Here is a 27,577-nt window from a genome sequence, read left to right as displayed (position 1 = left end):
AAGAACTAATCGTTGGAAGGCATTTTCCACTTATGACAATTGCAACGTCATCTGCGTAAGCCGTAAGTTTTACGGGTACCTCATCGAATTGCCTGAGCAGTTGGTTGATGACCAGTGTCCACAGCAGAGGTGATAGCACCCCTCCCTGCGGCGTGCCCCTGTCCACTGATTTCGTGGCCTCGTACAATCCCCATTGTGATGTAAATTTTCTGTAATTTAACATGCAGCCGATCCATCTGATTAAGGCAGGATGTACTTTAATGTAATTAAGACCATCCATAATCGCCCATTTTGCAACATTATTGAAAGCCCCGGCAATGTCCAAGAAGACTCCTAGAACATACTCCTTATATTCCAGGGATTTCTCTATGCTTATTACCACCCTATGCAATGCGGTGTCTACCGACTTGCCTTTGGTGTACGCATGCTGTGTTGTGGAGAGCAGCTTTTCATCCACGTTGGACTTTATGTACACATCTATCAGCCTCTCAAAGGTTTTGAGCAGAAATGATGTTAAGCTAATGGGTCTATAGTCTTTGGGATACACGTGACCGATCTTCCCCGCCTTTGGTAGAAAAGCTACACGAGCAGTTCTCCAAGAGTGCGGTACATGATTCAGTCTTATGCACCCATCGAATATTATTTTAAGCCATTCCACGACCGCCCTACTTGAGACTTGTAGCATGGCCGGGAATATACCATCAGGGCCCGGCGATTTAAACTTAGAAAACGTCTTCACTGCCCACTCGATCTTGGTATCGGTCACCAAGCCCGGCACCACTAGCTCCTTGATCGAAGTGTGAGTGATGTCTGCTGGTTCTTCTAAACCGTCTCCCGATGGGAAATGTGTATCGAGAATCACCTCAAGGGATTCCTCACTATCACGTGACCATTCCCCGTTCTCTTTCTTTATTAGTGCCTGGACTATGTTTCCCTTTGCTAGGACTTTTTTCAACCGTGCTGTTTCACTGGAGCACTCTATGTCCGTACAGAAACTTTTCCATGAGTTTCTCTTCGCCCTGGTAATTTCACGCTTGTAGATCCTCAGTAGATCCCTGTACTCGTGCCGACACGCTTCGCTTTCCGCGGTCTTTGCGAGTTTAAACATTTCTTTTACCTGTCTTCTTAGAAGACTCAGCTCATTGCTCCACCATGGCGGCTTTGCTTTTCCTCTGAATCTTCTTAGAGGGCAAGCTTTGTTATACGCAGTCATAAGCGTCCTTGTTAGGAATTCATTCGACTCCTCCAGTTCCTCTACATTAGCAACCTCTTTGGGTTGTCCCAGTTTCGTTTCTACATATTTCTGGAATTTAGTCCAATTCGTTGCCCTAGGGTTTCTAAAGGTTCCTCCCTTCTCTACCCTCTTTAGTGGGATGCTGAAGCTTATATACGCATGGTCGGAGAAGGATGGTCTATCGAGAACCATCCAATCATACCTTGATATATCACACTCGGAGCTCAATGTAATATCCAGAACATTGCTGGATGTTGGACCAATGTATGTAGGAAAATTTCCCCTGTTGGCTATCTGCAAATTGGTTTGCAGGATGTAACAAAATAGAGATTCGCCTCTCTCGTTCGTATCTGCTCCTCCCCACGCATTGTGGTGCGCATTTGCATCTGCGCCTATGACCAACCGCCCTTTGCGCCCTTCCTCCTGTACTAGCCTTTTGCACTCCATCGGTGGAACCTCCGCAGCATGGGCCATGTAGCAGGACGCCAGGATAAATGCCTGCTTATTCTTTAGTTCAACGGCCACCGCTACGAGATCCTCGGTGGTGTAATTAGGCAGCATATATGAATGCAGCTGTTTCCTTACCATTACTACAGCTCGCACCCGTCCTTCCGTTTGTGCGTAGTAAACGCCAAGCCCGCGCGCGCTAAGTCCAGAAACCTTTCCTCCCGATGAGAGCCACGGCTCCTGGATCAGCGCCACGTCAAACGAACCCTCCTCAAGGGTTAGGAGGAGTTCGCTCGACGCCACTTTACTGTGTTGGAGGTTTATCTGTAGGACTCGCAGCACCATTGGGCTGTTTGTCCCCCTCCAGCACCTTCGTCTTGACGTCGTCGTCCTCCTCTTGCCCTTTTGGTTTAGAGTATTCGAGGCCCCCTTCAGCCCCTCGTGAATGTTGTGCCGTGAATTCCTCTGTGCGAGTCACAGCACCATTTAGCGGTTGGTCCTCTTCTAGCACGTTCGTGGTGACGTCGGGGACCTCCACCTCTCTTTTTTCCCTTAGGCTTCTGAGGTCCTTTTCGACTTCGCCCACTTCCAGCGTGTTAGGATTTTTATCCTCGGGACTTCTTTTCCTGAGTCGCATGTAAATTTTGCCAGTGCCAAAGGACATTTTGCCAAGCTGCGTGTACAAAATATCATCCGCCTGCTTGTTTATTTGGAAGATGTAGAACTGACCATCCTCGGTAGGCCGAGATACAGTAAGTACCTTCCAATCCTGTGTCGGTATGTTCGGATTCTGATTCTGCAGAAGTCGCAGTGTATCCTCCGACTTCATCACGCATGGTATCCATACCTTAACTTTTGGTACCGTGGGGATTTGCGCTTTATCCACCACCTCAAACCGCGCGTTCGTGCCTTGCCTTTGGAGGTTTGGAACGACTTCCTCCAGCCACCGCAAGCTCGCGATGTTGTCGCACGCTATCATCTTCACACCATTATACCATCCCCCCGAATCAAAGGTTGGAAGGGGCTTACTTGGTTGTTCCCGCATCATCTTAAGCATTAAGCTAATAAGCTCCCTTTCCACAGATCTCCACCTTTCAGTAGTCATTTGTCCGAACGGACTGCTACGATCAACCAGCGCCACAGTCAGTGACTGCTTTGCCACATCACTCATCTTCTCGGGAAAAGCAGGAGTCTTAGTGTTATCTCCCTTTGGAACCTCCGAGAACACCGGAGTCTTCGCGTTAACTCCCTTTAGCGCCTCCGAGAAAGCCGGAGTCTTAGCGTTATCTCCCTTTGGCTTATCTCCTACTTCCGTAGTTGGAACTTCCCTCTGACTGGCAGCTTTCGAGGTAGTTGCTACCTCGCTATTGGAACCCATCTGTCTTACAGCTTTGGGCCTACTTGTCTTGTCTATGCGACTGCCCTGCCTCGCGGCTCTAGGACTGGGTCCTTTCTGCCTCTTGAAAGCAGGCTTGTCGCCTTCTGCCGAACGTTGCCTCTTCATTCTGCCATTCGACGCTTCTTCCTCCTCGTACCGGTTGCAGAACCGAGGGTTTCTCGCAGCAAACCTTTTGAACTGCCTTCGACCTACTTCTACCGCTTCATGGGCCCATTCCAAGCGCTCGATCTCCACTTCTGTTGGGTCGACCACTGCTCCCAAGCGTTGTACAATTCTTAGTGCTGCACGGTACTGCGAGAGAGCTCTTTTACTTCCTCTGCTCCGTACCCTTCTCCACTCTTCTACTCCGTTTTCATTTGTGTGCTTCTCCAACACGGAGTTCATTGAATCAGCACTACTCTCGCTCCCCGAGTCCGACGCATCGCTGAATTCGTATTTGTCGTCCTTGGATTGCGACTCAGTCCTCCTCTTTACATCCTCCTTATTACATTCAGGTAATGAGTTGTTCATCTTGGTCGTACGACCACCTGCCCGACAAGGCGGGCTCAGCGGTCCAGTATTATATACGGGGAAAGAACCGTCCGTCACAGCAGCGCCCCTTACTGCGGTAAGGCCATAACTACTTCCCGAGATGGCCCGGTATCGGGAAGGCTCCGTTCGAATACAGCCGAATTTATCCCCTGGCTGCAAATCGTCCAATAGGCACGGTCCGCATAACACCCTGGATTAGGGGGTTGGCAGTTCTTGGTCACCGACATCCCGCCGCCCTCCTATGTGGCGAAACGGCGTAGATGTCAGTCCTAAACAGCTCCGCCTCATAGTCGGGCGCTATGGAGTTCGGCTAAGCCCTCACACCAACGACAAGGTGCCTACCCTAGTGAGAGATATTGAGTTATAACAATTTATAGATTTTACACCATAGGGTCTATAAAGGGGGGCGGGCGGAGGATGTCACTGCTTACTTTGTAAGCCCTCGACTTATTTGACCCCTTGAGTCTGTGATATTGGTGAAGGCCAGTATACGTAAAGTTATAATGTGTAAAAATTATTAAAAAATAATTGCTCGAAGGGGTCTTGGGACCCCCACCCATCTTTCCATGTTCGAAAAAAATTTCGTTAGTAGACTACTGTCTGTGTCCCAAATTTCGTCAAAATCCGTGTAGCCAACCTGGCGTGATTCAGTCGAAAAGACAAAAAAATATAATAATTAAATTATAACTGTTCCTAGGGGGCGGAGACCACGCCCCTTTTGAAAGATATATAGCTAGTAGATCCTTCTAGACTATTGGCTATATGTGTGCAAAATTTCATCCAAATCGGTCCAGCCGTTCTTGCGTGATTGATTCACAAAGACAAACGTCTGTACAAACATCCAAACATCCAAACTTTGCCATTTATAATATACTAGCCTTTACCCGCGGCCCCGTCCGCAAGGAGAAATTTAAATATATGGGCTATTCGCGTTAGCCTGCTTATCAAGTTATCTGTTTAAAATTAGTTTTCTGTCTAATGCATTTTATTTTTGTAATTGAGTAAAAAAAGAACTAAATGAGCTGATAACCTGATAGGATACCAAATGATCCCGAAATTATCCAGAAAAAGCTACGTAATGACCCCCACGCTATCGCGGACGGATCCCAAAAACCATCCAGAAATGCCCCGGAAGCGTCTCCAAAAGTTCCCGGAATAGTCCCAAAAAAAAAAACCGAAATGAAAGCGACACCATTCTAGACGTATCCAGAGAACCACACAGAAATGATCCCTAAAGGTGTTCCAAAATGATCCCGAAAAGGTTCCGAAATTACCCTGACGGGCTCCCGGGCGGATCTCAAAAACCATCCAGAAAATATCCGGGAAGGGTCCCTAAATTATCCCGACATACTCCAGAAAAAGTTCCGAAACGGCTCCGAGGGGATCCACAACGGATCGCGAAAACCATACAGAAATGATTCCGGAAGGATCCCAAAATGATCCAGAAATAGTCTGGAACTGACCCAGATGGGATCCCGCACAGATCCAGAAATGATTCCGGAAGTTTCCAAAAACTATCCCGGAAAAGTAACAAAAAATCCCGAAATGGCTCCTACGGCATCCCGGACGGATCCAGAAATGATCTCGGAAGGGTCCCCAAATGATCCCAAAATAGTTCCGAAATGACCCTGATGGACGCGCAAACCATCAAGAAATTATGCCGGAGTGGTCCCCAAATGATCCCAAAATAATACAGGAAAAGTCACGAAACGACACCTAGAGGATCCCCAAATGAGCCCCGAAAAGGTCCCGAAATAACCCCGAGTGGATCCCGGACAAATCCCGAAAACCATCCAGAAATGATGCCGAAAGGGATCCCAAATGATTCCGAAAAAGTCCCGCAATGATTCCGACGGGATCCCGAACGGATACCGAAAATCTTCCAGAAGTGATGCCGGAAAGGTCCTCAAATGATCACCTAATAGTCCCGAAATGACCCTTAAGGGGTCCTGGACGGATCCCGTAAACCGTCCAGAAATGATCCCGATATAGTCCCGAAATGACCCTGACGGGATCTCGAACGCATCCCTAAATGACCCTGACGGGATCCCGGACAGATCCGGAAATCCATCCAAAATGATCTTGGGAGGGACCCCAAATGATACCCAAAAAGTCCCGCAATGTTTCCGACGGGATCCTGAACGGATACCGAAAACCATCCAGAAGGGATGCCGGAAAGGTCCTCAAATGATCACCTAATAGTCCCAAAAAAAGTCCCGAAATGACCCCGACGGGATGCCGGACGAATCCCGAAGACCATCCAGAAATGATGTCTAAAGGGACCCAAAATAACCCCGAAAAAGTCCCGTAATGATCCCGGAAACCATCAAGAATTTATCTCTCGAAGGTACGCAAATGATCCCGAAAGTACCCCGACAGGATCCCTACGGATCCCGAAAACCATCCAGAAATGATGCCGGAAGGGTTCCCAAACGATCGCGAAATAGTCCCGAAATGATTCCGGAATAGTCCCGAAAATGTCCCAAAATAACCTCGACGGGATCCCGGACGGATCCCGAAGACTATACAAAATGATCCCGGAAGGGTCCCAAAATGATCCCGAAATAGTCCCGAAATGATTCCGGAATAGTCCCGAAAATGTCACAAAATAACCCCGATGGGATCCCGGACGGATCCCGAAAACCATCCAGAAATGATGCCTTAAGAGCTCCAAAATGATCCCGAAAAAGTCCCGAAATGATTCCGGAATAGTCCCGAAAATGTCCCAAAATAACCCCGACGGGATCCCGGACGGATCCCGAAGACTATAAAAAATGATCCCGGAAGGGTCCCAAAATGATCCCGAAATAGTCCCGAAATGATTCCGGAATAGTCCCGAAAATGTCACAAAATAACCCCGACGAGATCCCGGACGGATCCCGAAAACCATTCAGAAATTATACCGGAAGAGCCTCCAAATGACCCAGACGAGGTCCCGGACGGATCCCGAAAACCATTCAGAAATGATGCCGGAAGAGCCCCCAAATGATCCCGAAAAAGTCCCCAAATGACTCCGACGAGATCCCGGACCCAAAATGACCCTGACGGCATCCCGGACAGATCCCGAAATCCATCCAGAAATGATATTGGGAGGGTCCCAAAATGATCCCGAAATAGTCTCGGAAAAGTCCAGAAATTACCCTGACGGGATCCCGGACGAATCCTGAAAACCAATCTTAAATGTTGCCGAAAAAGTCCTGAAATGACCCTGATGGGACCCCGAAAGGATCCCGAAAACTATCCAGAAATGATGCCGGAAAGGTCCTGAAATGATCTCCTAATAGTTCCGAAAAGACCCTGACGGGATCCCGAACGGATCCCGACAACTATCCAGAAATGATACAGAAAGGGCCCGCAAATTATCCCGTATTAGTCGAGTAAAAGTCCCGAAATGACCCCGACGGAATCCCGGACGAATCCCAAAAACCATACAGAAATGATGCCGGAAGGAACCCCAAATGATCCCGAAAAAGTCCCGCAATTATTCCGACGGGATCCTGAACGGATACCGAAAACCATCCAGACGTGATGCCGGAAAGGTCCTCAAATGATCACCTAATAGTCCCAAAATGACCCTGACGGCATCCCGGACAGATCCCGAAATCCATCCAGAAATGATCTTGGGAAGGTCCCAAAATGATCCCGAAATAGTCTCGGAAAAGTCCAGAAATTACCCTGACGGGTTCCCGGACGGATACTGAAAGCCATCCTTAAATTATCCCGAAAAAGTACCGAAATGACCCTGACGGGATCCCGAAAGGATTCCGAAAATTATCCAGAAATGATGCCGGAAAGGTCCTCAAATGAGCCCCTAATAGTCCCGAAATGACCGTGACGGGGTCCCGAACGGATCCCGACAACTATTCAGAAATGATGCCGAAAGGGTCCGCAAATGATCCCGTATTAGTCGAGAAAAAGTCCCGAAATGACCTCGACGGTATCCCGGACGAATCCCAAAAACCATCCAGAAATGATGCCGGTAGGTATCCCAAAGATCCCGAAATAGTCCCGAAATGACTTCGTCGGCATCCCGGACGGATCCCGAAAATTATCCAGATATCATGCCGGAAAGGTCCCCAAATGATCCCCTAATAGTCCCGATATTACCCTGATGGGATCCCCGACGGATGCCGAAAACCATCCAGAAATGATGCCGAAAGGGTTCCCAAATGATCCCGTATTAGTCGCGAAAAAGTCCCGAAATTACCCCGACGGGATCCCGGACGGATCCCGAAAACCATCCAGAAATGAAGCCGAAAGGGTTCCCAAATGATCCCGTATTAGTCGCGAAAAAGTCCCGAAATGGCCCCGACGGGATCCCGGACGGATCCCGAAAACCTTCCAGAAATGATGCCGGAAGAGCCCCCAAATGATCCCGAAAAAGTCCCCAAATGACCCCGACGAGATCTCGGACGGATCCCGAATACCATCCAGAAATGATGCCGGAAGAGTCCCCAAATGGTCCCGAAAAAGTCCCCAAATGACCCCGACGAGATCCGGGACGGATTCCGAAAACCATCCAGAAATTATGCCGAAAGGGTTACCAAATGATCCCGCATTAGTCGCGAAAAAGTCCCGAAATGACCTCGACGGGATCCCGGACGGATCCCGAAAACCATCCAGAAATGATGCCGGAAGAGCCCCCAAATGAACCCGAAAAAGTCCCCAAATTACCCCGACGAGTTCCCGGACGGATACCGAAAACCATCCAGAAATGATCCCGAAAAAGTCCCCAAATTACCCCGACGAGATCCCGGACGGATCACGAAAAACATCCAGAAATGATGAAGAAAGGGTCCCCAAATGATCCCGTATTAGTCGCGAAAAAGTCCCGAAATGACCCCGACGGGATGCCGGGCGAATCCCGAAGACCATTCAGAAATGATGCCTAAATGGACCCAAAATAACCCCAAAAAAGTCCCGTAATGATCCCAGCAACCATCAAGAATTTATCTCTCGCAGGTACGCAAATGATCCCGCAACTACCCCGACGGGATCGCGAAATAATCCCGAAATGATTCCGGAGTAGTCCCGAAAATGTCCCAAAATAACCCCGACGGAATCCCGGACGGATCCCGAAAACTATACAGAAATGATCCCGGAAGGGTCCCAAAATGATCCCGAAAAGGTCCTGAAATTACCCCGGCGGGATCCCGGACCGATCCCGAAAACCATCCAGAAATGATCCCGGAAGGGTCTCCATATGAGGTGAAGCTAATTATAAAACCATGTTAATAAGGCAGCAGGCGCATTGGAGCGAATGAAAAGTTACATAGAAACATACAGGTAAAGCTAATAAAAGCGTGCTAATAAAAACAATTGATGGAGGGCGGATGGCGGGAGTAGAGGAGAGGACCACTGATCGTTCCTCCAAAATTGTCTAGATCTCGTTCTGTATGTACCAGATACCAATTGATTTAGGAGAAAATTTAGATTGAGTTATAACAATTTATAGATTTTACACCAGAGGGGGAGATAAAGGGGTGGGCGGAGGGTGTCACTGCTTACTTTGTAAGCCCTCGACTTATTTGACCCCTAGAGTCTGTGATATTGGTGAAGGCCAGTATACGTAAAGTTATAATGTGTAAAAATTATTGAAAAATAATTTCTCGAAGGGGTCGTGGGACCCCCACTCCTCTTTCCATGTTCGAAACTAATTTCGCTAGTAGACTATTGTCTGTGTCCCAAATTTCATCAAAATCCGTGTAGCCAACCTGGCGTGATTCAGTCGCAAAGACAAAAAAATATAATAATTAAATTATAACTGTTCTTAGGGGGCGGAGACACGCCCCTTTTGAAAAATATATAGCTAGTAGATCCTTCTAGGCTATTGGCTATATGTGTGCAAAATTTCATCCAAATCGGTCCAGCCGTTCTTGCGTGATTGAGTCACAAAGACAAACGTCTGGACAAACATCTTCACATCCAAACTTTGCCATTTATAGCCTTTACCCGCGGCACCGTCCGCAAGGAGAAATTTAAATATATGGGCTATTCGCGTTAGCCTGCTTATCAAGTTATCTGTTTAAAATTTTGTTTTCTGTCTAATGCATTTTATTTTTGTAATTGAGTAAAAAAAAAAGAACTAAATGAGCTGATAACCTGATAGGATCCCAAATGATCCCAAAATTATACAGAAAAAGCTACGAAATGACCCCCACGCTATCGTGGATGGATCCCGAAAACCACCCAGAAATGCCCCAAAAGGGTCTCCTAAAGTTCCCGGAATAGTCCCAAAAAAACCCGAAATAACAACGACACGATCCTAGACGTATACAGAGAACCACACAGAAATGATCCCTGAAGGTGTTCCAAAATGATCCCGAAAAGTTTCCGAAATGACCCTGACGGGCTCCCGGGCGGATCTCAAAAACCATCCAGAAAATATCCAGGAAGGGTCCCTAAATTATCCCGACATACTCCAGAAAAAGTTCCGAAATGGCTCCGAGGGGATCCACGACGGATCGCGATAACCATACAGAAATGATTCCGGAAGGATCCCAAAATGATCCCGAAATAGTCCGGAAATGACCCAGATGGGATTCCGCACAGATACAGAAATGATCCCGGAATGGTCCAAAGACTATCCCGGAAAAGTAACAAAAAATCCCGAAATGGCTCCTACGGCATCCCGGACGGATCCAGATATGATCTCGGAAGGGTCCCCAAATGATCCCGAAATTGTACTGAAATGACCCTGATGGATCCGGCAAACCATCAAGAAATTATGCCGGAAGGGTCCCCAAATGATCCCGAAATAATACAGAAAAAGTCACGAAACTACCCCTAGAGGATCCCCAAATGATCCCGTATTAGCCCCGAAAAGGTCCCGAAATAACCCCGACGGGATCCCGGACAAATCCCGAAAACCATCCAGAAATGATGCCGGAAGGGATCCCAAATGATTCCGAAAAAGTCCCGCATTGATTCCGACGGGATCCCGAACGGATACCGAGAATCATCCAGAAGTGATGCCGGAAAGGTCCTCAAATGATCACCTAATAGTCCCAAAATGACCCTGACGGCATCCCGGACAAATCCCGAAATCCATCCAGAAATGATCTTGGGAAGGGCCCAAACTGATCCCGAAATAGTCTCGGAAAAGTCCAGAAATTACCCTGACGGGTTCCCGGACGAATCCTGAAAGCCATCCTTAAATGATCCCGAAAAAGTCCCGAAATGACCCTGACGTGATCCCGAAAGGATTCCGAAAACTATCCAGAAATGATGCCGGAAAGGTCCCCAAATGATCCCCTAATAGTCCCGAAATGACCGTGACGGGATCCCGAACGGATCCCGACAACTATCCAGAAATTATGCCGAAAGGGTCCGCAAATGATCCCGTGTTAGTCGAGAAAAAGTCTCGAAATGACCCCGACGGGATCCTGGACGAATCCCAAAAACCATCCAGAAATGATGCCGGTAGGTATCCCAAATGATCCCGAAATAGTCCCGAAATGACCTCGTCGGCATCCCGGACGGATCCTGAAAATTATCCAGAAATGATGCCGGAAAGGTTCACAGATGATCCCCTAATAGTCCCGAAATTACCCTGATGGGATCCCGGACGGATCCCGAAAACCATCCAGAAATGATGCCGGAAGAGCCCTCAAATGATCCCGAAAAGGTCCCCAAATGACCCCGACGAGATCCCGGACGGATACCGAAAACCATCCAGAAATGATGACGGTAGGTACCCCAAATGATCCCGAAATAATCCCGAAATGACCCCGTCCGGATCCCGGACGGATCCGGTAAACTATCCAGAAATGATGTCGAAAGGGTCCCCAAATGATCCCGTATTAGTCGAGAAAAAGTCCCGAAATGACCCTGACGGGATCCCGGACGGACCCCAAAAACCATCCAGAAATGATGCCGGAAGAGCCCCCAAATGATCTCGAAAAAGTCCCCAAATGACTCCGACATACTCCAGAAAAAGTTCCGAGGGATCCACGACAGATCGCGAAAACCATACAGAAATGATTCCCGAAGGATCCCAAAATGATCCCGAAATAGTCCGGAAATGACCCAGATGGGATCCCGCACAGATCCAGAAATGATCCCGGAAGGGTCCAAAAACTATCCCGGAAAAGTAACAAAAAATCCCGAAATGGCTCCTACGGCATCCCGGACGGATCCAGAAATGTTCTCGGAAGGGTCCCCAAATGATCCCAAAATGGTCCCGAAATGACCCTGCTGGATCCGGCAAACCATCAAGAAATTATGCCGGAATGGTCCCCAAATGATCCCGAAATAAAACAGTAAAAGTCACGAAACGACCCCTAGAGGATCCCCAAATGATCCCTTATTAGCCCCGAAAAGGTCCCGAAATAACCCCGACGGGATCCCGGACAAATCCCGAAAACCATCCAGAAATGATGCCGAAAGGGATCCCAAATGATTCCGAAAAACTGCCGCAATGATTCGACGGGATCCCGAACGGATACCGAAAATCATCCAGAAGTGATGCCGGAAATGTCCTCAAATGATCACCTAATAGTCCCGAAATGACCCTTAAGGGAACCTGGACGGATCCCGTAAACCATCCAGAAATGATACAGATATAGTCCCGAAGAAATCCCGAAATGACACTGACGGGATCTCGAACGCTTCCCTAAATGACCCTGACGGGATCCCGGACAGATCCCGAAATCCATCCAGAAATGATCTTGGGAGGGACCCCAAATGATCCCGAAAAAGTCCCGGAATGATTCCGACGGGATCTTGAACGGATACCGAAAACCATCCAGAAGTGATGCCGGAAAGGTCCTCAAATGATCACCTAATATTCTCAAAATGACCCAGACGGCATCCCGGACAGATCCCGAAATCCATCCAGAAATGATCTTATTAAGGTCCCAAAATGATCCCGAAATAGTCTCGGAAAAGTCCAGAAATTACCCTGAGGGGTTCCCGGACGAATCCTGAAGGCCATCCTTAAGAGATCCCGAAAAAAGTCCCGAAATGACCCTGACGGGATCCCGAAAGGATTCCGAAAACTATCCAGAAATGATGCCGGAAAGGTCCTCAAATGATCCCCTAATAGTCCCGAAATGACCGTGACGGGATCCCGAGTGGATCCCGACAACTATCCAGAAATGATGCCGAAAGGGTCCGCAAATGATCCCGTATTAGTCGCGAAAAAGTCCCGAAATGACGCCGACGGGATCCCGGAAGAATCCCAAAAACCTTCCAGAAATGATGCCGGTAGGTATCCCAAATAATCCCGAAATAGTCCCGAAATGACCTCGTCGGCATCCCGGACGGATCCCGAAAATTATCCAGAAATGATGCCGGAAAGGTCCCCAAATGATCCCCTAATAGTCCCGAAATTACCCTGATGGGATCCCGGACGGATCCCGAAAACCATCCAGAAATGATGCCGAAATCGTTCCCAAATGATCGCGTATTAGTCCCCGACGGGATCCCGGACGGATCCCGAAAACCATCCAGAAATGATGCCGAAAGGGTTCCCAAATGATCCCGTATTAGTCGCGAAAAAGTCCCGAAATGTCACCGACGGGATCCCGGACGGATCCCGAAAACCATCCAGAAATGATGCCGGAAGAGCCCCCAAATAATCCCGAAAAAGGCCCCAAATGACCCCGACGAGATCCCGGACGGATCCCGAAAACCATCCAGAAATGATGCCGAAAGGGTTCCCAAATGATCCCGTATTAGTCGCGAAAAAGTCCCGAAATGACCCCGACGGGATCCCGGACGGATCCCGAAAACCATCCAGAAATGATGCCGGAAGAGCCCCCAAATGATCCCGAAAAAGTCCCCAAATGACCCCGACGAGATCCCGGACGGATCCCGAAAACCATCCAAAAATGATGCCGAAAGGGTCCGCAAATGATCCCGTATTAGTCGAGAAAAAGTCCTGAAATTACGCCGACGGGATCCCGGACGAATCCCAAAAACCATCCAGAAATGATGCCGGTAGGTATCCCAAATAATCCCGAAATAGTCCCGAAATGACCTCGTCGGAATCCCGGACGGATCCCGAAAATTATCCAGAAATGATGCCGGAAAGGTCCCCAAATGATCCCGTATTAGTCGCGAAAAAGTCCCGAAATGACCCCGACGGGATCCCGTACGGATCCCGAAAACCATCCAGAAATGATGCCGGAAGAGCCCCCAAATGATCCCGAAAAAGTCCCCAAATGACCCCGACGAGATCCCGGACGGATCCCGAAAACCATCCAGAAATGATGCCGAAAGGGTCCCCAAATGATCCCGTATTAGTCGCAAAAAAGTCCCGAAATGACCCCGACGGGATGCCGGACGAATCCCGAAGACCATCCAGAAATGATGCCTAAAGGGTCCCAAAATAACCCCGAAAAAGTCCCGTAATGATCCCGGAAACCATCAAGAATTTATCTCTCGAAGGTACGTAAATGATCCCGAAAGTACCCCGATGGGATCCCGGACGTATCCCGAAAACCATCCAGAAATGATGCCGGAAGGGTCCCAACATGAGCGCGAAATAGTCCCGAAATGATTCCGGAATAGTCCCGAAAATGTCCCAAAATAACCCCGACGGGATCCCGGACGGATCCCGAAAACTTTACAGAAATGATCCCGGAAGGGTCCCAAAATGATCCCGAAATAGTCCCGAAAAAGTCCCTAAATTACCCCGGCGGGATCCCGAACCGATCCCGAAAGCCATCCAGAAATGATCCCGGAAGGGTCTCGATATGACCCTTACGGGATTACAAATAAGGTGAAGCTAATTATAAACTGTATGTGCCAGATACCAAAAACTATTGATTTAGGAGAAAATTTATATTGAGTTATAACAATTTATAGATTTTACACCAGAGGGGGCATAAAGGGGGTTTCACTGCTTACTTTGTAAGCCCTCGACTTATTTGACCCCTTGAGTCTGTGATATTGGTGAAGGCCAGTATACGTAAAGTTATAATGTGTAAAAATTATTAAAAAGTAATTGCTCGAAGGGGTCGTGGGTCCCCCACCCCTCTTTCCATGTTCGAAAAAAATTTCGCTAGTAGACTACTGTCTGTGTCCCAAATTTCATCAAAATCCGTGTAGCCATTCTGGCGTGTTTCAGTCGCAAAGACGAAAAAATATAATAATTAAATTATAACTGTTCCTAGGGGGCGGGGACCACGCCCCTTTTGAAAAATATATAGCTAGTAGATCCTTCTAGACTATTGTCTATATGTGCGCAAAATTCCATCCAAATCGGTCCAGCCGTTCTTGCGTGATTGAGTCACAAAGACAAACGTCTAGACAAACATCCAAACATTCAAACATCCAAACATCCAAACTTTCCCATTTATAATATAATATATATATATATATTAGATTTGATATTAGATATAGGCCACACATGAAACAGAACATATCTGGATCGTTATTACACTCAAATTCTTGCGTTCTTTTACTCATTTTATTTTATTTTTTAATAAATCACGGTTTTGAAATTTGACTTATGAACTGAACTATCTCCGGCGCGCCTTGCAGATGTTAGGAAGTTTCAAGGCGCATTAACTCATATTTATACTCGGAACAAGAATAAAATAAAAAAAAAATAAAATTTTACCTAGACAGAAAGGTTCCTTTTTATACGAAGCCGGGAAAAGAAAATACTACCTGCTTTAATTTTGAAAATCTACCTGAATACTTACCAATAAGTGACGGAAATACATGTTTATAACTACATGCCTACAGCAGGTTTCGAACCCAACCACTCTTCCTTTCGATGCAACCACTCTACCTACTATACAACAATTCGAGTATTAAAAGTACTATTTGATTTAATTAAAGAAAAAGTAGTATCATTGTTATAGTGTTATTCGTTTATTCGGATAATATCCCATTTGCACTTTATACCTTTAATATATGTATGTATACATACATTGAAGTTACGCAACCTGGGTATTTTTATTTGATCGCTTATAACTTACGTAGTTTTGCATCGATTTTCTTCGGTGATAGCTTGTCTTTTTTCCAATTAAATAGAGCTTTACGTAAAGAGAAAATAACTGGAAAAAAAGTTGTGTCTGAAATGATAAGCTAATATGTCGAAAAGTATCCGGTTGAGCAAAAAATAATGTATGATGCATTTATAGCAAATTTTGTCGTCTTTCCGATTTTTGCAATTGCTTGACCCGTTCGTGAGATATACGTAATTAAAGGGAGCCATCTTTTTGGTTTTTTCAAATAACGGTAAATTGAAAATATCTCAAAAACGGTGCCATAGAATCAAAAATGAACTCAATTTTCGAAATCAGGGGGGGTGATTTTACATACGAATTTCATAACGGCGTTTCTGGTAAAGAGAAAAAGTTGAAATTCGTGGTCCAGTGTAACCTGGTCCAAATCGTAACATCCGTGATAGTATAACTGGTCACGTAAAAATTTGATTTTCGGATTATGACATACGTGAACGTACTATCTCGATCGTAATTTTGGATCGCAACATACGAACACAAACTGGCGATCGTGTACACACAAATTTCATTGAAAATGTGAGAAAATTGATAAAATAGATGAATAAGTAAAATATAATAACAAATTTCAAACTCTTATTATTAACAAAGGCCGAAATCAAACAAGCTTAATCCAAGCCAAAAGGAAATATTGGCAGAATTCATGGCGAGACACCCGCTTTGGTATCGGCTTGCTTCAAATTTAACTTCTCCAGAAAGTAACTAAAAGCTTCTTAAGTTAAGCGAAAGCTCTTCAAGAAATTGCAATAATTTTTTGTTACAAAGATATAATACATAAATGATATGCTTGCGCTTTGTTCGATAAGTCGAAAGGGTTACTGCACTCCCTTAACCGTCTTCTATCTTTTCATCGCCTTCGCTATTACTGGAACTCAAACAAAACAATAAAATTTGATCCATCGCAGTTATTTACTTTATTTTTTACACTTTGCCAAGCAATTTGACAGTTCAAAATCCATTGTAAGGCAAAAATACAATCCAACCTAATGTGGATCGTAGAATTTATTGTGAATTGAAAATAAATTACGTTCCGTTTGCTATCGTATGTTATAATCCCATTTTGTATATACTGTAACGAATTTACTGCAAATCCTCTTATTTGCCCCTCTGCTAACGTTCGAGTCACTAAACTGTTGAATAAATAACTCCACTATTTAATAATGCAAAATGGCCTTTATTAAAGTACTTCACAGTAACACTTATACTCCACAGCTAATAGATTGCTTAAATCAAACAATTTAAATTTTTCCCAAATTATTAAATAAATTATAATCTCATTTTGTTTATACTTTTGACGTATCACATAATTTTCTTTCGTATGGTTGCCGATCCGTGATCGTATGTTACGATAGAAACTTTGCTTTACGCTGTGATGTAAATCTCCATCAGCCATACTTATCTGTCAATTGATGTCTAAAATGACTGATAGCTGTCTAGCAGGGCATTTTGTTTTGAATTGACAGTTGCTGATTTGCTGTTCAGTATTGAAAAAATAAACTATGATTTTTGATGTTGCTTATTTGCAATGATAGATCAAATACACAGCCGTATGAATTGTTACTGCTTTGTGTAAAAATACTACGCCAACTTGCAAATGCAATGTCACAATGATTTGCATAAAATCCGAACTCCCTTAATATTTCGGAAAACTTCATTGCAAGATATATTGAAAATGCATTTTGGCTCATTAGTTAAAGTTTCAGTATGTAAGAGATTACAGGAATTTTTGAAAAATCTTTATATTTTAAGTAAACATTAAATGTGAGGTAATTTTGTTTGATTTCCCGAACTGGCGGTAAAATCCATATACAATTCAAATTGGTTTATAACTATTATTTGATCACTGAATATTCTAGTAACCAGCCTGAAATAATCTCAATCTTTCTCAAAAAATGTTTTCTGAATATGTTAATCCTATATGCAAATTAGTAACTACACTAAAGCGATTCGCTCTAGTTCCGAACTAGCGCAGAGCTATTGCATTAAAATACGGCACTAGTTCTAGTACTGTTTCTCTCACTGAAACTTTTAACACTGTGATGTCCTACGCAATGACCATTGCCCCCCTTGGCAGACCTTAAATAGTAGCTTCCTTTGTTTGATAAATTTAAAGACAATTTTCTCAGACTTATGCACTGTTGGTATGATAATGGCAGCCAACTGTCTCACTCTGCACCCGATAAGCAGCGTCCCGAGGGAAGTGTTTAAACCAGTAGTGGGAGGTTGACTAGACATTAAGTACCAAATAAGAATTAGTTCATTAGTAGTCTAGTTCGGAGCCATTGAAAAGGTAATTCACCGCCTAGGACATCGCCATGTTAAATTCGACAGTTGAAATCATGTAGAAGATTGAAGGCGAACTAGTAACGCTTGGTACGTTAATTGGAAAACGGGGTAAAGTTTTCAATTTCTTTAAATATTAGCCTGAAAACCGTCTATAACTTAAATTCTTCACCTGGCATTATTTTGTACCATATACAGTTATCTTCGACAGAATCATAAGTTGTAAGCTTGAGAGAAAAGTGGTCGGTTTTCAGATCATTTAAATAGTTTTATACAAATTTTTTAATTAGTTTAATTTAGGTTATGTGCCCGTTTAACTTACCAGGGAAACTGCATTCTCCGCATCAACAGTCAAAAGCGCCTCCTTTACTAATTCCATTAATGCCTTATTGCTGTGAGATGCTTCTTTTCCACCTTTAAGTAAGAGACCATTCGCTGAAGCCATAGCCAATGCTGCTACTTGCGGTAGTGAGTCAGGACGGGATTCAAATATGACTAAGAGAACTCCAATTGGAACAGTCACTTGCTGTAAATCCAGATTCTCCGCTAATCGTGTGTGGCGCAATACACGACCAACATTCTAAAAAATGTGTATGTTTATAAGTATAAGTGTATTGTTATACAAATATACAATAGACCAATGGTCGCAGTGCGATCCTCAATTAATTATCTATTATATAATAACAACAACTCTACGCTATACACTCGGAAAAGAACACACACCTATTCAAAAGATGAAACATTTGGTTTGCTTACATTTAAAAAGTGAGTCTCACTTCCCTCCTTCATTCTCTACCCCATTCTCTTCTACTTTATTTCTATTTTTTTCATCCCTTATTCCATGTATCTCCCTTCCTCACCCAAACCCTTTCCCGGTCTCGCTCTCACTCTCACTCCCAACGCAGCTATAATTTTTATACTCAGCGTGCTTTGCACACTGAGTATATTAACTTTGATTGGATAACGGTTGGTTGTACAGGTATAAAGGAATCGAGACAGATATAGGCTTCCATATATCCAAATCATCAGTATCGAAAAAAAATTTGATTGAGCCATGTCCGTCCGCCCGCCCGTTAACACGATAACTTGAGTAAATATTGAGATATCTTCACCAAATTTGGTAAACGAGCTTATCTGGACCCAGAAAAGATTGGCATTGGAAATGAGCGAAATCGGATGATAACCACGCCCACTCTTTATATATATAACATTTTGTAAAACACAAAAAACCTGATTATTTATTACATAATAAACCTAAATGTTGTAATTTGACATGTGAACTGACATTGAGATTCTTGATAAAAAAAAAAAATTTTTTTAAATGGGCGTGGCACCGCCCACTTGTGATAAATCAATTTTATAAATATTATTAATCATAAATCAAAAATCGTTAAACCTATCGTAACAAAATTCGCCAGAGAGGTTACCTTTACTATAAGGAATGCTTTGAGGAAAAATTAACGAAATTGGTTAAGGACCAAGCCCACTCTTATATAAAAGATTTTTAAAAGGGTCGTGGACGAATAAAATAAGCTATATCTTTGCAAAAAAGAGCTTTATATAAACAGTATTTCATTTTCCAAGTGGATTTATAACAGTAAATAGGAAAAACTTAAAGTTTTAAGAAATGGGTGTGCCATCGCCCCTTTTATGACTAAGCAATTTTCTATGTTTCGGGAGCCATAACTCGAAGAAAAATTAACGAATCGTAATAAAATTGAGTACACAAATTTTAGCTATAGCAGGAAATATTTGTAGAAAAAATGGACGAGATCGGTTAAAGACCACGCCCACTTTTATATAAAAGAATTTTAACAGAGTCGCAGACGAAAATAATAAGGTATATCTTAGCGAAAAAGAGCTTTGTATCCATAGAATTTTACTTTCTAAATTGAATTATAACATTTAATTGGAAAAAACTACAATTTTTAAAAATGGGTGTGGCACCGCCCCTTTTATGACTAAGCAATTTTCTATGTTTCGGGAGCCATAACTCCAAGAAAAATTAACATATCGTAATGAAATTGTGTACACATATTTTCCTTATAGCAGAAAATATTTCTAGTAAAGATGAACGGGATCGGTTAAAGACCACGTCATCCTAGATATAAAACAAATTTAAAATGGTCGTAGACTAGAATAATAAGCTATAACTTAGCAGAAAATAGTTTTGAATCAATGATATTTCACTTATCAAGGTTTATTGTAAGAAGAAATCGGGAGACACTTTTTTTAAACGGGCGGTGCCACGTGTTATGTAGAAAAGTAATTTATCTGAAATGTAATGTACAATTGAGGCTCACGCTGAGTATATAATGTTCGGGTACACCCGAACTTAGACACCTTTACTTGTTAAAATTTGTTTATCCGATTTGGAGTTATAAAGTTACCATCAGATTTTGCATTCGTCTTTATATATGTGAGATTAGCCTATTTGGAAGGCTATTCAAATAATAAATTTCAAGCGATTCTCACCATAAATAACAATTATTAAAATAGGTGTGGTCGTAGTCTACTTTTCGGAAAGATATGTTTCGGTAATAGTCTAGTTGTACGGTCGACTGCTAATACGCGTCCAAAAATATCGACAGAGATGTCAAACGACGTGTCTTGATGTCAGTATTAATAATCCGATGGCGGAAAAAATTTTAACCCGTTCAAAAGATATTAGCGAAAAATCGAAATATGACCCGCAGGTACCTCCGAAACCGGGTTGGTATTCATAGTATTTTTGCGCAGAACACCTTTCTGCCTTGGCGGCCTTCGGCCGCGCTTATAAACAATTACCATGGGTGGGTCCAACACCGGCTTGGAGACCAAAACTATATCCGCGCAAAACACTTATGTTCATAATTTTTTTTTTTTTTAAAACATTACAACAACCACATGAAAATCGCCAAATTCAACTGCAAATATCTCCGGACAGGGATAAACTTTTTTTTTTCCGTCTTCGGATTACTGTTGTCGAGGTCAATACGCGTCTTTTGACACCTCTCTCGATATTTTTGGTAGCGTATTAGCAGTCGACACGTCAACTGGACTTTTACTTATGTTTCTAAATAATAAGCTAGACACGGAAGTACCCTGTACCAAACTTCAAGATAACGGCACGATAAATACGATTTTTTTACAAAAGGTTGGCCCCTGGCTGTATTGCCGAGAGAAAAGTTACCAAATTTCAAAAAATCGCATCATAAATAAAAATCTTTCGACCCGCCACAGGAAAGGAAGGCATTTTCTTAAATAGGCTAGGCAAAGACGTGCCCCTTAACTAAATCTCAAGCAAATCGCCCCACAAATATAATTTAGTTGAATCTAAATTTGAGATTTTTTGGGATAGGTCTGGAATGGGGATTTCCCGGAAAGAAAATTTTCTCAAACAATGCGCTAGTTACGGAAGTAATATAATAAGTCGGTCCCTGGTCCACCTCCCGGAATGAAAAGTTTCTTAAAGTTTCAAGCGAATCGCATCATAAATAAGATTTTTTGGAAAAAGGTCAGTTGTTGTTGTTGTAGCAATGCTCGCCCCACCTAATAGCCGCGACCGATCACAAATTGTAATCAATATCCTCTAACGGGAGTCCAAGGAAACTTGCCGTTTCAAGAGGGGTGGAAAGGGGTGTTAGAGGCGTTGGTTCCACATTACAATTAAAGAGATGGTTGGTGTCATGTGGGGACACATTGCAAGCGGGGCATACATTTTGTATGTCGGGGTTGATTCTGGATAGGTAAGAGTTTAACCTGTTACAGTATCCAGAACGAAGTTGAGCAAGAGTGACACGCGTTTCCCTGGGGAGTATGCGTTCCTCTTCTGCGAGTTCTGGATATTTTTCTTCAAGTACTGGATTCACCGGGCAATTCCCGACATAAAGGTCCGACGCCTGTCTATGGAGTTCACCAAGGACCTGCTTGTGTTTTTTCGCTTCATACGGCTGGGTTCTCAGGTGCCGTATTTCCTCAAAATGCTTACGGAGATGACTCCTTAGGCCCCTAGGCGGTGCTGGTCCGTCAATCAGATGTCTGTTGGGCAGGTTTCTGGGTATTCAACAGAAACTGTTTTGTCAGCATCTCATTTCTCTCCCTGATGGGGAGTATTCTCGCCTCATTATGCAAATGGTGTTCTGGGGACATAAGAAGACAGCCCGTGGTGATTCTGAGAGCAGTATTTTGGCAGGCCTGTAGTTTCTTCCAGTGTGTGGTTTTTAGGCTTGGCGACCATATGGGTGACGCGTAGCACGTAATCGGCTGGCTAATTGCTTTGTATGTGGTCAAGAGCGTTTCTTTATCTTTTCCCCAGGTACTGCCAGCAAGGGATTTGAGGATTTTATTACGGCTCTGAATTCTTGGAACAATTGCGGTTGCGTGCGCACCAAAATGTAGATCCTGATCAAACGTCACACCCAAGATTTTGGGGTGTAGGACAGTCGGTACCGTAGTGCCTCGACGTGGATGTTCAATATGATCGACATTTGGGGCGTCCATGTTGTAAATAAGGTCGCGGAAGATTTAGTCGGTGACAATGCCAGGTTTCGCGAGGTGAAAAAACTGGAGAGATCAGGGAGATAGCCGTTTATTTTATTGCATAGCTCATCGATCTCTGAGCCTGGGCCTGTGGCCATTATTGTGCAGTCATCGGCGTAGGAAACGATTGTGACTCCTTCCGGTGGTGAAGGTAGCTTAGATATGTAGAAATTAAACAAAAGCGGGGATAGGACACCACCCTGTGGCACCCCTTGCTTAATTCTCCTTTGTTTTGATGTTTCGTTTCTGAATTGCACCGATGCCTGCCGACCACCCAGATAATTTACGGTCCACCTTTTAAGACATGGGGGAAGGGTAGACCCTTCCAGGTCTTGCAGTAACGAGCCATGGTTGACCGTATCAAAAGCTTTTGATAGGTCTAACGCTACGAGTACTGTTCTATGGTGAGGATATTGATTCAAACCGCAATTTATCTGGGTGCTAATGACATTTAGCGCGGAGGTAGTGCTATGGAGTTTTCTGAAGCCATGCTGATGAGGGGGTAGCTGCAAATGTGCTTGGAAATAAGGGAGCAAAATGGCTTCAAGCGTCTTTGCCACTAGCGATAGGAGAGATATCGGACGATATGACTCACCTACGTTAGCTGGTTTCCCAGGCTTTAGTAGCGGGACCACCTTGGCCATTTTCCATTTCTTGGGTATGACAAAGGTGGAAAGAGACAGGTTGAAGACATGCGCTAAATATTTGAAACCCTCTTTCCCTTGGTTTTTAAGCAATGGCATGGCTATGCTGTCTGGGCCCACTTTCCTTTTTTGAATTTTATGAAAGTGCGTTTTTCGGTGACGATGAAGTCGGCGGTACGCTCGAACGAAATAAGTATGGGCAGGTGGTCGGATGCCAATGTTACCATCGGCTGCCAGTTGACGCAGTTTACGAGTTCTGCGCTCACGATTGAGATATCTGGCGAGCTATGACAGCTTCCTACCATACGTGTGGGGGCGTCTCCGTTTATTGTGCAGAACGTCGTTTCGTCTATTTGATCCGCCAACATCTCACCCCTACTGTCCGCCCGCAAGTTTGAATGCCATAGGTCGTGATGGGCATTGAAATCGCCTAAGATAATGCGATTGTTGCCAGTGAGTAAGGCCTCGATATTAGGGCGGTATCCACTGGGGCAACAGGTGACAGGAGGGATGTAGATGTTGATGATTTCTAGATTTGCATCGCCTGACCGGACAGATAGGCCTTGACGTTCTAAGACATTGTCCCTGCGGTCGATGCCAGGATCAAATATATAATATTGCACAGAGTGGTGTATAATAAACGCGAGGCCGCCTCCATTTCCGCTCTCGCGGTCTTTCCTGTGGACATTATAACCAGAGCAGGTCTGCAATGCAGATCCTGCTGTGAGTTTATTCTCTTGAATCGCAGCAATGCGGATGTTGTGCCGCTTCATGAAATCGACTATCTCCGTAATCTTCCCAGTTAGTCCATTACAGTTGAACTGCAGAATTCTGAAGTGCATGAGGGGTGACGCCGCCACTCTAGGGGTAAGTGACGGGTGACTACGCCTAGGTTGTGGAAGGCCAGGACGCAATTGCTGTTGTGGCCTTGGGACTGGGCGCCCTTGGGCAAGCATTGGGGTATCAGGATGATTTGGGTTTGCGACCTGGCAACATGGCGCGATGAAACCCGTCGAGGGGTTGCCGTCGCGGAGACCAGAACATCTAGGAAAGTGGCACCACCCAAGGCAGGAGCTGCATTGAGCGGATGTCGCAAACCTATATATTCTGTGCTGGCAGACGGTGCAAACGGAGACAGGGACTAAGAGTCTGTTTCCCGGACCTGCACGATTGCTGCCAGAAAAGAGGGGGGGAGAAGAAGACGGGGGCAGGGGCTGATGCTCAGCATTGCTACCAGCTCTACTACGAAGGTAGTAGTTATGAGTGGTATCAGCTGTTTGAGTTGTTGGCGCCGTGGGGCGCGAGCAGCAGCGGGTACTTGTTGTGGCTTGCTGAGCAGCGAAGCTGCTGGAAGGTAGTGGGGATACGCTTAGGCGTAGACTACGGGACGCCCTTGGGCGTGAGCAGCAAGGAGCCAGAAAAGATTTATAAAAGTTACGGGGACGTCGGGTTTTGGGATCAAGCCCAGAACAACCTGTCCGATGCAACCATCCCTTGCACGAGACACACTGAACAGAGTATGACCGTCTTAAAAAGATTCTTTTCTGGCAAATGCAGCAAAACCATTTCTCAGGACCGGGGTCAGGAGACGGATACCTTCCCGGAGTAAGAGAATATGTAGCAGTCCTGCTGCAAGGAGCTGCTGGGAGGATGACAATTTGTGGGAGGGACGAAACAAATTAAATGGGGTCACACTGAAATGACAGTCCTTGGTTGGGAAAAATCCCGAGTCGCTCCGGTACATAGAACCGACTGCCTTGGGAAGCGGGAATAGGTCAGTCTCTGGCTGTTGTTGTTGTTGTAGCAATGTTTCGCCCCACCTAATAGCTGCGACTGATCACAAATTGTCATCAATATCATCTAATGGGAGTCCAAGGAAACTTGCTGTTTCGACAGGGGTGGACCATAATGAAAGGGGTGTTAGAGGCGTTGATTCCACATTACAATTAAAGAGATGATTGGTGTCATGTGGGGACACATTTCAAGCGGGCCATACATTTTGTATGTCGGGGTTGATTCTGGATATGTAAGAGTTTAACCTGTTACAGTATCCAGAACGAAGTTGAGCCGCAAGTTTTGGGTACTGTTCCCTGAGTACTAGACTCACCGGGCAATTCCCGGCATAAAGGTCCGACGCCTGTTTGTGGAGTTCACCAAGGACCTGCTTGTGTTTTTTGCTTCATACGGCTGAGTTCTCAGGTGCCGCATTTTCTCAAAATGCTTACGGAGATGACTCCTTAAGTCCCTAGGCGGTGCTAGCTCATCAATCGGATGTCTGCTGGGATGCCCAGTTTTCTGGGTAGTCAACAGGAACTGTTTGGTTAGCATCTCATTTCTCTCCCTGATGGGGAGTATTCTCGCCTCATTATGTAGATGGTGTTTTGGGGACATAAGAAGGCAGCCCGGGACAGGCGGTTCTGAGCGCAGTATTTTGGCAGGCCTGTAGCTTCTTCCAGTGGGTAGTTTTTAGGCTGGGCGACCATATAGGGAACGCGTAGCACGCAAACGGCTGGCCAATTGCTTTGTATGTGGTAATGAGAGTTTCTTTGTATTTTCCCCAAGTACTTCCAGCAAGGGATTTGAGGATTTTATTACTGCTCTGGATTTTTGGAACAATTGCGGCTGCGTGCTCACCAAAATGTAGATCCGACGGCCTTGCGAAGCGTCAGTCTCTGGCTCACTTCCCGCTGCTAATTTTGAATCTATAACATCAACAAACCCTCTTAAACACGCTCAGATAATTGCATCAAACTCGGTCCAATCGTTTGGGAGGAGATCAGTCATAAACACACGTACAGAAGAAATATTTATATTAAGAGAAGAGTACCCGGCAGACTTTGTTCTGCTCGGAAATTAGTTTACCTACGTTTCAAAAGATATTATGGCTTCCCTTCTTCACTCTCTATCCCATTTTCTCATACTTCATTTTTTGTGCTATTTCTTCTTATCCATCTTTTATTCCATTTATCTTCCTCCAGTTCCCGAACTCATTCCCAATCCAATACTCCCACTCCAGCTCCCCTCCCACGCCAACATTAAACATTTACAAAAAATGCTTCTAATCGGGGTCGCCCCTCAGAAGTGATTTGGCAAACACTTCGAATGTATTTCAGCCATGAAAAGCTTTGAGTGAAAATGCATCTGCCTTGCAGTTCGGAGTCGGCATAAAACATGTAAGTCCCGTCCCGCCAATTTTTAGGGAAACCCAAAGGGAGCACGACGCGAATTGGAGAGAAGCTCGGCCTAAATCTCCTCGGAGGTAAGTCGTGCCAAGTTTTTTTTTATTTTATACCTGCTTCACCTGACAGGCCCATCTTATATATTAGTTTTTATGGATCAATACGAAACTATATGAAACTAACACAGGTACAGTGGGGCTAATGCTTAAATATGTCATTATAAGACAAATCTCATTTAATTTTTTTTTTATTTTTTACTAAAAACATTTTGTTTTTGCATTTTTCTAAAAACTTTCGATTTTGACGAAGTTTTTTGAAGCACCCTGTCTCTGTGAAACTCTGAGCTTTAAAGCAATAAAACTTCAATGAATTAGCTTTCATTCGCATTTTAAATTTTTAAAATATCTCCATTGGTTCAAAAGTTATGATTTTTGCAAAGAAAAAATTCAAAAGGCGCCACTTGCGTCGTTTCTTCTATTTGATCCGCTAACATCTCACCCCTACTGTCCACCCACATGTTTGAATGCCATATATCGTGATGGGCATTGAAATCGCTTAAGATAATGCGATTGTTTCCAGTGAGTACGCCGCTGATATCAGGGCGGTATCCACTGGGGCAACAGGTGACAGGAGGGATGTAGATGTTGATGATTTCTAGATTTGCATCGCCCGACCGGACAGATAATCCTTGACGTTCTAAGACACTGTCCCTGCGGTCGATGTCGGGATCAAATATATGATATTGCAAAGTGAACAGCAAGGAGCCACAAAAGATTTATAGAAGTTACGTGGACGTCTGGTTTTGGGATCTAGCCCAGAACAATCTGTCCGATGCAACAATCCCTTACACGAGACATACTGACAAGAGTATGACCGTCCTAAAAATATTCTTTTCCGGCAGATGCAGTAAAACCATTTCTCAGGACCGGGGTCAGGAGACGGATCCGGATTGGGTTCGATACCTTCCCGGAGCAAGAGAATATGTAGCAGTCCCGCTGTAAGGAGCTGCTGAGAGGATGACAATTTGTGGGAGGGACGCAACAAATTAGATGGGGTTACACTGAAATGGCAGTCCTTTGTCGGGAAAAATCCCGATTCGCTCCGGTACATAGGACCGACGGCCTTGGGAAGCGTCAGTCCCTGGCTCACTTCCCGCAGCTAATTGTGAATCTAAAACATCAACAAACCCTCTTAAACATGCTCAAAAAATTGCGTCAAACTCGGTCCAATCGTTTGGGAGGAGATCAGTCATAAACACACGTACAGAAGAAATATTTATATTAAGACAAGAGTACCCGGCAGACTTTGTTCTGCTCGGAAATTAGTTTACCTACGTTTCAAAAGAGATTATGGCTTCCCTT

The 27,577-nt window shown here is 44.6% G+C and overlaps 1 protein-coding gene across 2 annotated transcripts in view; it reads right to left on the bottom strand.

The window, feature by feature from the left end:
• The window catches only part of P5CS (Delta[1]-pyrroline-5-carboxylate synthase), a 958,896-nt gene that overhangs the window by 561,585 nt on the left and 369,734 nt on the right, over nucleotides 1-27,577 (bottom strand). For both annotated transcript variants that reach the window (XM_067791361.1, XM_067791360.1), the window contains exon 9: nucleotides 18,195-18,452. In XM_067791361.1, coding sequence (XP_067647462.1) covers nucleotides 18,195-18,452 — 258 coding nt within the window. The remainder of the gene's footprint in view (nucleotides 1-18,194; nucleotides 18,453-27,577) is intronic.

The sequence above is a fragment of the Eurosta solidaginis genome, chromosome 5, assembly GCF_040869045.1.
Source record: "Eurosta solidaginis isolate ZX-2024a chromosome 5, ASM4086904v1, whole genome shotgun sequence".
NCBI lineage: Eukaryota > Metazoa > Arthropoda > Insecta > Diptera > Tephritidae > Eurosta > Eurosta solidaginis.
This window is presented reverse-complemented; position numbering and strand designations above follow the sequence as displayed.